The sequence below is a fragment of the Xyrauchen texanus genome, chromosome 6 (assembly GCF_025860055.1).
Source record: "Xyrauchen texanus isolate HMW12.3.18 chromosome 6, RBS_HiC_50CHRs, whole genome shotgun sequence".
Taxonomy (NCBI): Eukaryota; Metazoa; Chordata; class Actinopteri; order Cypriniformes; family Catostomidae; genus Xyrauchen; species Xyrauchen texanus.
Window position 1 is genome coordinate 29,057,172 of NC_068281.1, and position 15,545 is coordinate 29,072,716.

Sequence of the window (15,545 nt, forward strand, 5' to 3'; positions counted from 1 at the left end):
GCGTTTTTTGTTTTTTTCAAAACAGCTTTCTGAACCCCCCCATAAATGTCTCTGCATTTTAAGCTTGGATAGGAGTTAGTATGTTAACAAAGAAAAAGTTACATACATTAAGTACATACATGTTACATACAGCTTTAAGGTTAGTCAAATTCTTTTCGTCTGTTTTCCCCAACACTGTTTTCTTTATTTTGTTATGTTTTGTACTTACACCTGCTTTTTAACTCTGCTGCTGCAATGGTTGAATTTCCCTCTTGGGATCCATAAAATCCTTTTGGTTTACCTAGTTCACAAAATCACAAAGCGAAGACCACTTTAATAAGGAACCCTTGTTTTATTTACTTTAGTTTTTTTTTTCAAGCGAGCTCTTATAACGTGTAATGCAGACAACACATATGCCCCTCTCTTCCAACTGAATCTATCCAATATAAATTATTTTACAGGTACTTAAGTATAGAAGCTGAGTTTATAGCAGACTTAAATATATTTTGTGTTAATGTTAAATGTGGGTCTTTTTTAAGATGTGGGTCTTTTAAGATGTAAAGGAATCCAGAGTTCATGTTGGTATAATCCATTTTGAAGTACTTGTATAGTTCAGAGCAAGGCATTGTGCAATTATCAGACTATTGTCACTGTTGATGACAAATATGTTTACATTTCAATTAGCCTTTTGTGAAATTTTGGTGGAAAAAAAAAAATATTGAAAACAAACCTCTGTGATTCCCTTGGCTTTAAAACATGTTTTTAAGATAAACTGGCATATGCATTTCTAAATGATTCTTATCAGCAGTCACAAATCTCTACATTCCTGTTTTGTCAAATCTGTCATTAATCAAATTGATGTAAGCAAAGCTGGTCTCCTTTTTGGTTTTATCCCTCTATGTTGGCTCCTTGGTTGCCATTATATTCTGTATGAGAAGTGTATGCTTAAATCATCCACATATACTCTCTGATTCTTAGTCTTATATAAGTCATCAAAATTGTCTGTGTTACTGTTACGGTTACTAAAGTATTTTTAGATGCATTTCTTAGATGTGAAAATATACAGTGTTTGTGTTGATTTGTGTCACTCGTTTCTCCTCTTCATATGAAATTTCTTATGTCGTTTACACTACAGCACGTGCAGGGAAACAAATAAAGATTTTACGCAGGAGCATTCAAGAGGCATCAGGAGACAGCGAACGAGTGATCGCTTTGGGAATTAATAAATGACAAGACCACAACGCATCTTTTATACCCTCTTATTTACCCGTGTGACCAGTTCTTATTGTAAAGAGTAAGCTGTCTCTCATATATTAATTACTGAAGTGGAGAAATACTTAACTTAGTTCATGGGACCCTGCGCTGTTCTATTTATTATATTTAAAGGGGCCCTTCATTTAATGATCTCCACAGACTCCATCTAGTGGTGTTTTGATTGTCAAACACTTACATTATTGCTTTTTAGCTTGACAATTATCCTAAACATGAATACTTTAAGTAGAATTTTAAGTGTGGTAAATGTACCTTAACCACCATGTATTTTACCACCACGCTATAAACCCTGCCAAGTTTTTTTCTGATTAGAACTTCTTTATAGATGCTTGAATTATTTAATGTCTAAATCTACTGTGATTTGACACAATACAATCCAAGTCTCAACTATCAAATACCAATGCATTGCAAATATAACCAGACCTTTTTGTTATGTTTGTGTAAAAGAATACATCTTCTCATTTCATCAGGTTAAAATGTATTTAATTGGTTAAAATCCCATGACACTCATTTTCATTTAAAGGGATAGTTCACCAAAAATGAAAATTCTCGCATCATTTACTCACCCTCATGCCATCCCAGATATGTGACATTCTTTCTTCTGCAGAACACAAACTAAGATTTTTAGAAAAATATTTCAGCTCTGTTGGTCTATATAATGCAAATGAATGGTGAAAAGAACATGAAGGCAGCATAAAAGTAATCCATAAGTCTTCAGTTGTCTTCAAACGTGCTATGATAGGTGTGAGAAAGAAACAGATTATTATTTTTTTATATAAATTGTCCTCCCTGCACAGTAGATGGTGATATGCGTGGAGAATGTGGAGAAAGTGGAGATTTATAGTAATACAAGATAATTTTTTTTTATCTGTTTCTCACCCACACTTATCACATTGCATCTGAAGACAGGGATTTAACCACTGGAGTCATATGGATTACTTTCATTAGGGATGCAGTGATCCGATACCTGGATTGGTATCGGCTCTGATACTGAAGCTTTTAGACAGATTGTGTATCGGTCCGACAAGCCCGATCCAAATCCTATACTGTGTTAGTCATGTCCATTACTGCCAAGCTAAAAAAATGACATAAAAGAACCATTAAAGCAGTTCATATGACTCGTGCATTTGATTCAAAGCCACTTGAAGACGCGTGTTAGCTCTGTGAATCACAAAAGGCTGTGTTTAATAAGTAAATATATAGTATGCACAGCGCCAGAGCATTAGTGAATGGAGCTGCTCTGTTGACACAAACTCACGCACAGGCTGGTGATGCATTAGCGGCTATTATTAGCCTTCACAGCGGTGCGCAATATTTGAGCACTACTCAAGAACAGCACCTTGTAGATGCTCAATAGTTCAGTTCACTTAAAATATGCATTTAGAATGGCACCGGAGGCAAGTACATAAGTATGAATAAATAAATTTTATATCTGGATCTCAGATAAAAGAAACATGCTAAGCACAGGCTATAATGAGGTTAATATCTCATTCCTTAATGCAAGTACGAGTCTATTGCTTGATTAGTGTCCTTTGGAAGATCAAAGCGTGTCTTAGCCATGACAGTATTACAAATGTCATAGACAGTAATGCCTTTGTATTGAAGGCCAAGTTTAAAATATATCTCTATAAATTCATGCGCATCCATGCTCTCAGTATCTTTGAGTAAATGAATGATGGCAATGACGCAATCGGAAAAGAGCTTTACACACACCGGAAACTGTAAAGCGTGCGCACGAGAAACGTTTCACGCGCGAACGCGAAAGACTCTGTGATGTTTTTTTTTTTTTTGCACAGGTCACTTCAGCGGCTCCGTATTTTGGCGCATGTATGACATAACTCAAATACACATTTGCACCATTAATAAATACAGATGGAAAAAATACAACAGAAATTAAAATACATTGCATTTATTTTCAAAAAGGACAATACAATATAAAAGGAATTTTTGATAAGGCAGTTGGTAAACTAGTTCATCATTTTTTGCATTTAATCAAATTATTGACTGGCGTAATGCAAACTCAACATTCACTAAGAATCTTTCACAAACAAGTAGATACTTCCTCGGGTTGCTTATGTATGGCAAAAATATATGGACCACAGTGGAAGCAACCTCTGCACTCTATCATGTCTCCATTGCAGCATAAACCTGATCTAGAAATGTCTTGCTAGAGAGCTTGCTGCCATGATTGGTTGGAAATGTGAGAGCGCACAAACACTTGTGTGTCACAGAGGTTAGCCATATAATCAGCACCTGAAATAATGTCTGAGTTTAAAGTATGTTAAGAAATTGTTTATGATTTCTGCAATTGGTAACATCTAACAAAGTTCCAAAATGTGATCAATATACATAAGCTTCTGGTGGACAATTTTAATAACACTCAGCATTACAAAAATGAAACTCTTAGTTTTTGTAAAGAGTACAAAAACACTAGTATTAATTAACAATTATGACAATAATATTTTTTTTTGCAACATAAGAAAAGTCATTCCCTTTTTTACTCTCAAAATGTGATCCCAGTGTGATATGAAACCAAGGAGATGTGTCATAGAAGCTGCATGAATTACTAAAGGAACAATAAAGGGAAACAAGCTTATTACCACAATAATTTGGGCAGGAAATCTCCCTCTTGTCTAAAAGCACAGGCATTAAGATAAGGCTATCTTCAAAAATCAACCTTGAAATAACATATGCTGTGCACGCAAGTGGTAAAGAAATCATGGCCATGAATAATACAGCATGTACTACCAAACTAAAATAACCAAGTGAATACTGATTTTGGCATATTCCATAGACCAGCTCTGATTATGTTTATCAAAAGGAGTAGATGATGGGGAGGTTGTGAAAGAATGCAAACTGAAAATCCTCTACAAACGAAATGGATAATTTTCTTAGATAAAACAAATGTGACCTGCTCCATCATTCTGTGTTACTTCGAGCCAGAAACTGTATAGGTTTTATGCATGGAAGTAAAAAGGAGTCTCGGCAACAGTTTGGAGAAGACACAATCACAAAGCTGAGACGGTCTCCTTTTACTTTAGTGCAAAATGTGATTTTAGGTCAAAGTGACTCAAAACAATGGAGTGGATCACAAATAATTATACACGCCAGAGTGCCTCACTGTAACATGTCATTGCTAGCATTACTATGTAATGATTTAGTCAAGCCTTTACATGTTCAGTCATCACATTGGAAGAAGTATGTGAGGTGAAGTAAGAGGCATATCCTTTGATAATAGCTTGTGCTGAGGTAAATAATAACATTTCTCATCGCCATTCTATTGACATACAAGTCCAAGGTGCATATCTTCACTGCAAGAAATCCAAATGAGAGTGTAATGTTTGATCGTAACTGAGCATCCTCTACAGTATGGCATATGGGCATATATAACAGACCACGAGGTGTTGTACCAGCCAGTCCCTCTGCCAACCCTGCCACAGTGCTGAAGTTTACACGGTTTTCCTGGCTGTGAGCACTCTGACGATGGAGCCCACACCACCCACTGAGAGAGCCTAGAGAGGACAGAAGTCATTGCAGTAGTTAAAGAGATAGTTCACCCAAAAATGAAAATTCTCTCATCACTTACTCCGCTTCACGCCTTCCCAGATGTGCATGAACTTCTTTCTTCCGCAGAACACAAACAAAGATTTTTCTAAAGATTTATCTCAGCTCTGTAGGTCCATACAATACAAGTGAATGGGTGCCAACATTTTGAAGCTCCAAAATGCACATAAAGGCAGCATAAAAGTAATCCATATGACTCAAGTGGTTCAATCGATATCTTCTGAAGTGATATTATAGGTCTGGGTGAGAAACATTAAATATTTATGTTCTTCTTTTGTTTTTTGGTCATTCATATTCTTTGTGCGTATCGCCCCCTACTGGGCAGGGAGGAGAATTTATGGTAAAAACTGACTTAACTATTGTTCGGTTTCTCACCACACCCACAAGTCAGTTTTTACCATAAATTATTTTCCCTGCCCAGTAGGGGGGCGATACACACAAATAATGTGAATCATCAGAAAACAAACCTGACTGGTTCTGAGCACGGTTCGGCACAGCACGATTACAAACCGTTCTCGGCCCGGAATTCTCAGCACGGTTAGCTAACCATACTCAACGTGCTGGTGGGATGGTTTAAGGTCATGGCGTCTCATTTAGTGTATCTTCATGATTATATTTGTAAACTGTTAATAATTTATTGATTATTCTAATCATTCACTTTTTTCAATCTTTTAGATTTATTGTTCTAAATCAGCACACTGCTGATATACATTCGGTAAGCCCTCAAGTGTTTTTGGAAGAGAGGAGGAGGGGGGAGTGTTGTGTCTAGTGCACTCAGAACTGATCTATTCTGCCAGGTGAAGATGGACCAGTCTACCTCAGCATTTAACCACAGGAGTTACAGAGATCATTTCATTTTTAGGAAGGAAATTACACCAATGGTGTGCAGCTCACACATTTAACTTAATTGCTTCATAGGATCTAGTGGATGCCATCTCTAAAGGTCCTGCCTGCAGGGTACACAATAGTTTAACTACAAAATGTGCAGCATTATTGCTCATTGCTCTACTGTTGCTGCTGATGTAGTGGAGTCCACTGCATGAAACTTGTCATAAAACTTGACACAATTGTTCCTTGTGTGACTCGGTGGAACTCTGCTGTTTTTAAAATATTCTACTCTTTTAGAATATTGTTGCTGTTCAAAAGATAATATCTTGCACCTCAGCTTTGGAATAGGTGATGGACCATAAGTCACCAGTAAGGGTTAAAAAGGGAGGACTGCACTGCTTGTGGTCACGGGGAAACTGGATTTTTAATCGCCCTACACGTCGCCTACCTGTTGTAAAGGCTCGACCGATGGCCCAGCAAGGAGAATTTGGTTAGTTCTCCTTTTGCTTCAACTATCGGGCAATGTTCATCCTAATCCAGGACCAGAGCTGGTTCAACTTCAAACACCTGATGAATATAAAGCTACAAATGGATTACAGTTTCTTCATTTAAATGTGCGCAGTCTGATAAATAAAATGGACTCAATAAGAGTTTGGGCTGATATGAATGATGCAGACATTATGGTCTTTTCTGAGACATGGTTAAAATCATCAATTGTTGGTGTGAGAAATTGTAAGAATCTGAAGAGTTTACCGCGTTTTATTTATAAAAGATTTTTTAAACATTTTAACGAACAAGCTTTTCTACATTATATTTATAACAGGGATTTGAGTGTTGTAACATATATGGCAGATGTAAATTTAACCTGGGATTATTTTAAATCCACTTTCCTGGCCATATGTGAAAAACATGTTCCTTTTAGACGATTTAGGATTAGTGGTAAAGATAATCCTTGGTTTAATGAAGCTGTTTCTACTTTTATTAGACAAAAGGAATACTACCTAGGCTAAAGCGAAGAAAACAAATGATTCCTTAGATTGGATCTCTTACAGAGCATTATGCATTAAATGTACAAAATTAATAAAAAGTGCAAAATGTGATTATTATCATTCAATGATAAATGAAAATCTAAATAATCCCACAACGTTTTGGAAAATAGTTAAATCTACTTCGGTGTCAAGTTTGTCAACTAGCTTTCCTGATTTCCAAAATGTAATTAAAGGCAGAGCAAATATTGCAGATACTTTTAATAATGATTTTGTTTCTGCTGGTTACATTTTTGATTCTAGTATTTTAGATGTTCATGCTCCCACTGGAACTCCTGAGCCGATCCAACATTGTCCTTTGCAGTTGTTCACTTTTTCTCCTATTACCACCACACAAGTTTGTGAAATTTTAATGAAATTAGACAGTAAAAAAATCAGCTGGAATTGATAAGATTGAGCCTTATTTTTTAAGAATTGCAGCAAATATTGTGGCAGAGCCTATTGCCTCTATATTAAATTTAAGCTAACTTCTACCGTTATACCTAGAATGTGGAAATCGGCAATGGTTGTCCCTTTATTAAAGGGTGTAGATCCTTCTGATCCAAATAATTATCATCCCATCTCCAAACTGCCCGTCTTAGCTAAAGTATTTGAATCTTTGGTAAATGATCAATTAAAACAATTCTTATCTCATAATGATATCAGTCAGGCTACTATCAGTTAGTAATAGTACTATTACAGCAGCTATGTTACTCACAAATTATATTATTAATTCCTTAGTTGGTAAACAGTCTTGTGCAGCATTATTTATTGATCTTTTCAAAGCATTTGATTCTGTAGATCATAATTTATTATTACACAGACTCCAGTATATAGGTCTTAGTAAAGTCACTCTAAAATGGAGTCGCTTTGAAAACTACCTTTCTGAACGAACCCAATTTGTCTAATTTGAAAATTATAGCTCATTTATTCTTAAAGTTAACAATGGTGTTCCACAAGGATCTGTTTTAGCTCCCCTTTTATTCTCAATTTTTATTAATGATCTAGGTCTTGGAATAAATCTAGCTAAAACTCATTTGTATGCTGATGATACAATTATCTATACAGTGGCTCCCTCCTTAAATCAAGCCTTGCAGCGATTTAGGTGTTATATTATATTAATATTTAGGTATTTGGCTTGTTGAAAGATTAGCTTTCGATGTACATATTGATAACTTGTTGAAAAAGCGAAGGCCAAAATTGGGATTCTTTTATTGATTAAAAAAATGCTTCACTTATGGGGCTAGAAAGAAAATAGTAGAGTACTTCTCTATCTGTAATGGACTATGGTGATCTATTATACATGCATTCAGCTACATCCTTACTTAAGAAACTGGACTCGGTTTATCATGCTGCACTACACTTTGTTTGTGGTGCAGAGTCACGTACTCATCATTGTATTTTGTATGAATCGTTAGCTTGGTCATCCTTATATCACTGGAGAAAATTGCATATGTTTGTATTTATTGCCAAGGCACTTTTAGGTAAATTACCCCCTTATGTTTCTAATCTTTTAACCCATTGTACAAATAGCTACTGCACAAGATCTTCAACTCAAATTAAGCTGACAGTCCCAAGGGTACATTCTGAATTTGAGAAAAAAGCTTTTTTTATTTTATGCTCCTTGGGCATGGAATGAATTGCAAAATGTGATTAATTTAAATATACTTCCCCCTTTGAGCACTTTTAAAGATCTTTTACAAACTGTTTTAAAGGAAAATTGTAATTGTTTTTATTGATCTGATTGTATATTATATATATATATATATATATATATATATATATATACACATTTCTTTTTTTTTTTGTATATGTGGAGTATTTATCTTTTAAACTTTATTGTGAAACTATATGTGCTGCCGTCTTGATCAGGACTCCTTGGAAGAGATTGTATTATCTCAATGGGACCTTCCTGGTTAAATAAAGGATATAATAAAAAAAAACAAAAGTGTTTGTGGTGACGGGAGTCAGGCCAAGCGATGTTTGAACAAAGCGAGGCTGGGAGAGACAGAACGGTAAGGATTGACACCTGTAGGAAATCACCTGTAACAGATGTTTGCAGTGAGAGCAGAGAGGGATAAACATAGAGAGAGAGAGAGTTGCATGCAGCAGTGTGTTTAAGTTTGTGATCAGTTTGTAGTTGAAGAGCAGTATTTGAGTTTTGTGTGAGACACTGAAAAGTATGAGAAATAAAAGAGACTTTAGGTTGGAGTGTTCACCTGGCTCCTGCTTCCTCATTCCAAGAGAACTCAAAGTCAGAGACCTTGTTTTATTATTCAGTGTTTTTTAGACGAAAGCTTTGACCAAGCAATGTCATTGCTGTTGATTTTATGGTCATTGATTTTCATAATGTTGCTATTGTTTTCAAAAAAATTAACTTGATGCCTATATTGTGTTTTGAATTATAAACTTTGACCATGCACTGACATTGCTTGTATAGTCAATGTTTTTTTTTTTAAATTTGTGTAATGTTTAATGCACTTTTTAAAAATGTTACAAGGAAATCTTTTTGAGACTCTTTTTGTAAGTAATAAAGAAAAATGTCTTCCTCTTTGTACGTTTATGTTAAAATGACTATCCTACTCAAATGCATGTGACCAAATAAAATAGAATTAGGTTGGAAGTAATCCAAAAGTAATCAGATTGGATTATTTAATCTACGATATTTAATATACGATATTACATTACTGATTTGATGTTTTTGTCAAGTAAATTCACAAGTAATCCACCCAGCACTGTCAGCAAATTACGGAAAACCTTGCGCCTTTTTCTCTTTACTCTTCTTTTTGCATCATGGTCAGTGTATTTGTTGTTTGTTAGCAGAGTAAAACAACAGAAAAAAAGCTATCCTAAAACTGGAATATGCTATCATCCTCCATAGCTCCACCACTCCAATGTTTACCTCTCACGCCGTCGCCAACAGATGGATCTGTTACATTGTACTGATTTCACAGCACCACAGTGGAAAAAGAAACAGTAACTGCACCAACTGGCCCAGATCAGCATGGAATGGTACAGTTTTTTTTGCACGATGGTGGAAAATCGTATCCTGTGGTTAAATGGATTCAGAAGGCTTAGAATATAAGTCAATGTTTGAGTCAATGGACAACATTTATATTGCTTTTTTGGAGTTTTATAAATCCTTTCATCCTATAGTGCTTTTTTGGAGTTTTATAAATCCTTGTTCACTTTTTATCACTGGACATTGTCTTGAAAGCTTGAACATTCTGCCCAAGATCTCCTTCTGTGTGCCACGGAAGAAAATAATCTAAAATTGCAATGACAATGAGTAAATGATGGCAATTTACTTCTGCTTTTCAATTAAAAAAACAAGATAATTGTGCTTTATTGACTAAAATGAGAATGGTTTCTCTTTCACACACCAGACCTGATTCACAGTAGTGCCATCTTTCATTTTTAATGGTAATAAAAATGAGGCTGTGAGGGATAGACCATCTCTTCAAAGCACAGTATAAAGCTGTATAAACCTCCTAGATCACATTCACAACAAATTTTTGTATGGAGTTCTTTGTCTGCTTGTTTTTGGAAAAAATATGCTTTCATTGTTTTGTTCACGAAACGATCCAAAAACACTTTCAACTGCAGTACAGCCAATTGAAGAGAAGGAAAGTCTATCCCACACACCCTCTATGTCATTCCAACCAAAAACTCAAAGATGGATCTGCAGTGGACAAGGACTGTACAGTACACTTACCTTTTCATGCCACTGAAGCAGGATGGCACTACTGTTGTCTGAGGGACTTTCAAAGCCCTTGTAGATGTACTTCATGAGGAGGTCCACTCCAGTTTTATCCAGAGACTGAACAGCCTTTTCAATATCGCTAGCCTTGAAAGAACTGAGTACTTTCGATACGAGGCCTTCAGCCCGGTCCTAAACACATAAACAGACACAGTGAACTGCCTTGCAAAGTAAATTAATCATGAACCAATTAGTTCCATACATCACACAGATGTTCTTACAAAACTGGTGGAAGGTAATAATTGGACTTCTAAAGCAGTGTACTTATTGGGCACTGTACAGAGGATGCTTTTGCTATAAATGTCATGCTTGACTGATACTTTAAGGTGGCTTAGGCTTAATTCACCTTCACATTCTGGTTCTTGGTATTGATTGGTGGATTCTTCAGTACCGCCTGTAAAGCCCCCATCAGGTTACCTGTACACTGCACTAAGGAAAATACCTCAGAACAGATTGTATTCAAATCTTAATATTCAGTTTTAAAGGAATAGTCTAGGTTCAATACAAGTTAAGCTTAATCGAGAGCATTTGTGGCATAATGTTGATTACCACAAAAAGATAAAAAGAAAAAAACTTTAGGTTACAGTGAGTCATTGGGGCCAATTTTTGCAGAATTTAAAGGCAGAAATGTACATTTATATTTAGTAATTTAACAGATGCTTTTATCCGAAGTGGCTAACAAATGAGACACAAGCAATTTGTCATACAAAGTTGAACAACAACTGCAGTATAGGACTGCCAAGTTAAGTAGTAAAGATGCTAGCACAGAAGAGAGACAGACAAGGATTATTTTTTTTTTTTTACATTAAGTGCATGTTTAGTTCAATTGTAAGTGCAATTAATGTGGGTTGGTTAAGTTCTCGCAGAACAGATGTGCTTTCAGCTGGTTCTTGAATGCTGAGAAGGTAACAGCAGATCTTCTTGAGGTTGGAAGCTAATTCCAGCACAGAGGAGCAGAGAAAGCAAACAACTGTGAAATAGACTTCGAGCCTTTTTGTGATGGGACCACCAGGCGTCGCTCGTTCATAGACAACAGAGAGCAAGTTGGAGCATATAGACCTGGAGAATTGAACTGAAGAGGGTGCAGTTCCATTGGCTATCCTGAAGGCCAGAGTCAATGCCTTGAATTTGATGCGGGCAGCTGCAGGTAGCCAGTGGAGTGAAAACAAGAGTGGGGTGACATGAGCCCTTTTAGGCTGACTGAAGACCATCTGCAGTGGCTTAATTGTGTTAGCTGGAAGGCCAGCCAAAAGAGCATTGCAGTAGTCCGGTATTGAAATGACCACAGCTTGGACCAGGAGATGTGCAGCATATTCAGACAGGAAAGGTCTGATTTTCCTGATGTTGTAAAGCGTGAATCTGCAAGACCGGACAGTTGATGAGATGTGTGCAGTGAAATTAAGATAGTCATCTACCACCTCTCCAAGGTTCTGTCTGGGCTGTTCTGTTTGGAGTTAGTGTAGTTGAACAAGGGCTGCACCCGATCAAAGATTTTCTTAGTCGACTAGTAGGAGTTAATTTAAGCCATTAATCAACAAGTCGCACATTTATGATATTAATTTTGTGGTATATACATTATGCCATGAATGCTATCGATTGACATCAACTTATATTGAACCAGACATACTCCTTTAAATTATCATAATGCATACGTTTTGTAAACTGACTGCATTGTTATTATTATAAAATGTGGGAACTGAAAAGCATCCCAGATTAAACGCTTGCAACCGGAAGAAACTGACATCCGGAAGATGTCTGACAAGTTTTTATGTAATTGCCACATCTATCATGTGCAGCTTTATATTCTGCGTACATTAACGAATGCAGCAGTAATTTATTACTTGGGAATTACCCTAAAGAGTAGCTAATTACTTGTGGGAGGAGGTCAGAGTGCATTTACCAAATGAATGAACGTGACTACCACACCCATATCGTCTACCAGACAATTTATCAAATATTTGCAAATTGTGTTTCCAAATACCAACCGATAAAAATGCCATGCAACATGCCTGCTCTTCGAAAAGTAATCACATAGGACTTGAAAAAGGATATGATCTGATGAGAGAATCCACCTCAGCCTCATCCGGACCCAGCTGATTTTCTCCGACGTCCTCTTCGTCGACAAATTTGTTTTCGTCGTACTCATCTACATCAACCTTTCTGAATCGATCTGATACCGTGTTCTTCGACATGGCTGGTTCGATCACGCAATTGGAAAATGATTTGAAATGTGCTTATCTAGTTTTATATAGAGTAGTTCCAGGACTTTCATTAAGCAGCTCTGTCGCTTGTGGACTTCCGCATAAGAAGGCGCCCTCTGTGGTTGCAGCCTGAACTAACACCTTCAGTCAGATATCATGTCATCTCTTGGCTAACTGTAGGAGGCGCCCAAGAGCTGTCTTTCATTTATCCAAAAAAACGGTACATTTACTTTTAAGTTTCCTTCCAACTCAGTTTCCTTCTTGGTTGGTGTAGCTAGCAACCTTATTTGAAGTCTGTGGTCCTAGATTTAGTCTCAGTTAACGCCCCACTCAGGTTTTTAGGCCTGATGTCAAAGATGAATGCAGATCATCCTGCATTATAATAGAGTGTTATTATTGGACAAGTTCTTCTGTAAACAGTGAGTTGTTCCCAAGTAATGAGGTCCAACTCCAGCTCTGCTATCAGTGGTTCTCAACAAGGATGCCTCAGCAAACTTCCAATGGGGCCACAAGATGGCTCCATTCTATTAAAACAGTACAACTTATAGGTGCACTCAGTCATTTTTTACCCCATTAAAAAAATGTTACTCCTAAAGAAATTAAATGTAATTTTTAAACATATGTATAGAATGATGACCACTCACATGAGATGAGAAATCCTCATATCAGTAACCTTATATGCCAGTAACCTGAAAGCCTCGTTTCGTGCCGACAGAAATACAGCTCTCTGCGGTAAGACTCGCGGTGGTGGCTTGTGTGTTTACATCAACACGGAATGGTGCAAGAACTCTATGCTAGTCTCTAGTTACTGTTCATCGCTGTTGGAGCTTGTGACTGTTAGATGCAGACCTTTTATCTACCACAGGAATTCACCACTGTTTGCATAACCGGGTTTACATTCCCCAAGCTAACGCTAAGGAAGCGCTCTGTGAACTGTATGGGGCTATGAGCGAACTGCAGAACGCTCACCCCGACGGACTGTTTATTGTCGCCGGAGATTTCAACCATGCAAATCTCAAGACAGTGCTCCCTAAATTCCATCAGTATGTGGACTTTGCAACGAGAGGGCAAACGCGGCTTGATCTTGTTTACACAAACATCCCAGGCGCTGCACGGTGGAGCCCGCCCCCACCTCGGCTACTCAGACCACATCTCTGTTATGTTAATTCCAGCATACAGACCGCTCATCAGACGCACAAAACGCTTCAGAAGCAGGTGAAAACCTGGCCAGCAGGAGCCATCTCTGCTCTTCAGGACTGTTTTGAGTGTACTGACTGGCACATGTTCAGGGAGGCTGCAACATATGGCGATTCTACCAACTTGGAGGAATACACAGCATCAGTGACCAGCTACATCAGCAAGTGCATTGATGATGTCACTTTCTCCAAGACCATCACCACACGCTCCAACCAGAAGCCGTGGATGACTGCGGAGGTGCGCACGCTGCTGAGGTCCCGAGACTCCGCCTTCAGAGCAGGCGATAAGGCAGCCCTAAGAACAGCTAGGGCCAAACTGTCACGGGCAATCAGAAAGGCAAAGCGCGCACACGCCCAGAGAATCCACAGTCACTTCCAGGACAGCGGTGACACGCGGCGCATGTGGCAGGGCATCCAGGCCATCACCAACTACAGGACAACATCAGTTGCCTGTGACAAAGATGCCTCCCTTCCAGATGCGCGGTTTGAAGTGCAGAACGACGTGATGGCGAGGAAGTCCACCCCTCCTCCCAACGACCAGGTGCTCTGTCTTACCACGGCAGATGTGAGGAAAACTCTACGTAGAGTCAACCCACGGAAGGCTGCTGGACCAGACAACATTCCTGGCAGAGTGCTCAGAGGATGTGCAGACCAGCTAGCAGATGTTCTTACCGACATCTTCAACATCTCTCTGAGCAGCGCCGTTGTTCCAACGTGCTTCAAGGCCACCACCATCATCCCCATGCCAAAGAAGTCTTCAGTGTCCTGCCTCAACGACTACCGTCCCGTCGCACTTACACCCATCATCATGAAGTGCTTCGAGAGGCTCGTCATGAGGCAGATTAAGACCCAGCTGCCCCCTCACTAGACCCACTGCAGTTTGCGTATCGTTCAAACCGTTCAACGGACGATGCCATCACCACAACCCTCCATCTGGCCCTCACCCACCTAGACAATAAGGACTCATACGTTCGAATGCTGTTCATAGATTTCAGCTCAGCATTCAACACAATCATTCCCCAGCACCTGATTGGAAAGCTGAACCTGCTGGGCCTGGACACCTCCCTCTGCAACTGGATCCTGGACTTCCTGACTGGGAGACCTCAGTCAGTCCGGATCGGGAACAGCATCTCCACCACCACCACACTGAGCACTGGGGCCCCCCAGGGCTGTGTGCTCAGTCCACTGCTGTTCACTCTGCTGACTCACGACTGTGCAGCAATGTACAGCTCGAATCACATCATCAAGTTCGCCGATGACACGACCGTGGTGGGTCTCATCAACAAGAACAACGAGTCAGCATACAGAGAGGAGGTGCAGTGGCTGACGAACTGGTGTAGAGCCAACAACCTGTCCCTGAATGTCGACAAAACAAAAGAGATGGTTGTTGACTTTAGGAGAGCACAAGGTGAACACACTCCGCTGAACATCGACGGCTCCTCTGTGGAGATCGTCAAGAGCACCAAATTCCTTGGTGTTCACCTGGCGGAGAACCTCACCTGGTCCCTCAACACCAGCTCTATCACCAAGAAAGCCCAGCAGCGTCTCTACTTTCTTCGAAGGCTGAGGAAAGCACATCTCCCAACCCCCATCCTCACTACATTTTATAGAGGGACTATTGAGAGCATCCTGAGCAGCTGCATCACTGCCTGGTTTGGGACTTGCACCGTTTCGGACCGCAAAGCCCTGCAGAGGATAGTGAGGACAGCTGAGAAGATCA

The 15,545-nt window shown here is 38.8% G+C and overlaps 1 protein-coding gene across 1 annotated transcript; it reads right to left on the minus strand.

Moving 5' to 3' along the window:
- Nucleotides 1-3,144: 3,144 nt before the first annotated feature.
- LOC127645624 (actin-related protein 2/3 complex subunit 5-A-like) lies at nucleotides 3,145-12,733 on the minus strand. Its single transcript, XM_052129292.1, has 4 exons — nucleotides 12,480-12,733; nucleotides 10,775-10,846; nucleotides 10,384-10,560; nucleotides 3,145-4,763 (listed from the first exon to the last, which is right to left on the minus strand). The coding sequence occupies exons 1-4, from the start codon at nucleotides 12,618-12,620 to the stop codon at nucleotides 4,701-4,703; spliced, it is 453 nt and encodes a 150-aa protein (XP_051985252.1). The 5' UTR covers nucleotides 12,621-12,733; the 3' UTR covers nucleotides 3,145-4,700.
- Between the last annotated feature and the right edge of the window lie 2,812 nt (nucleotides 12,734-15,545).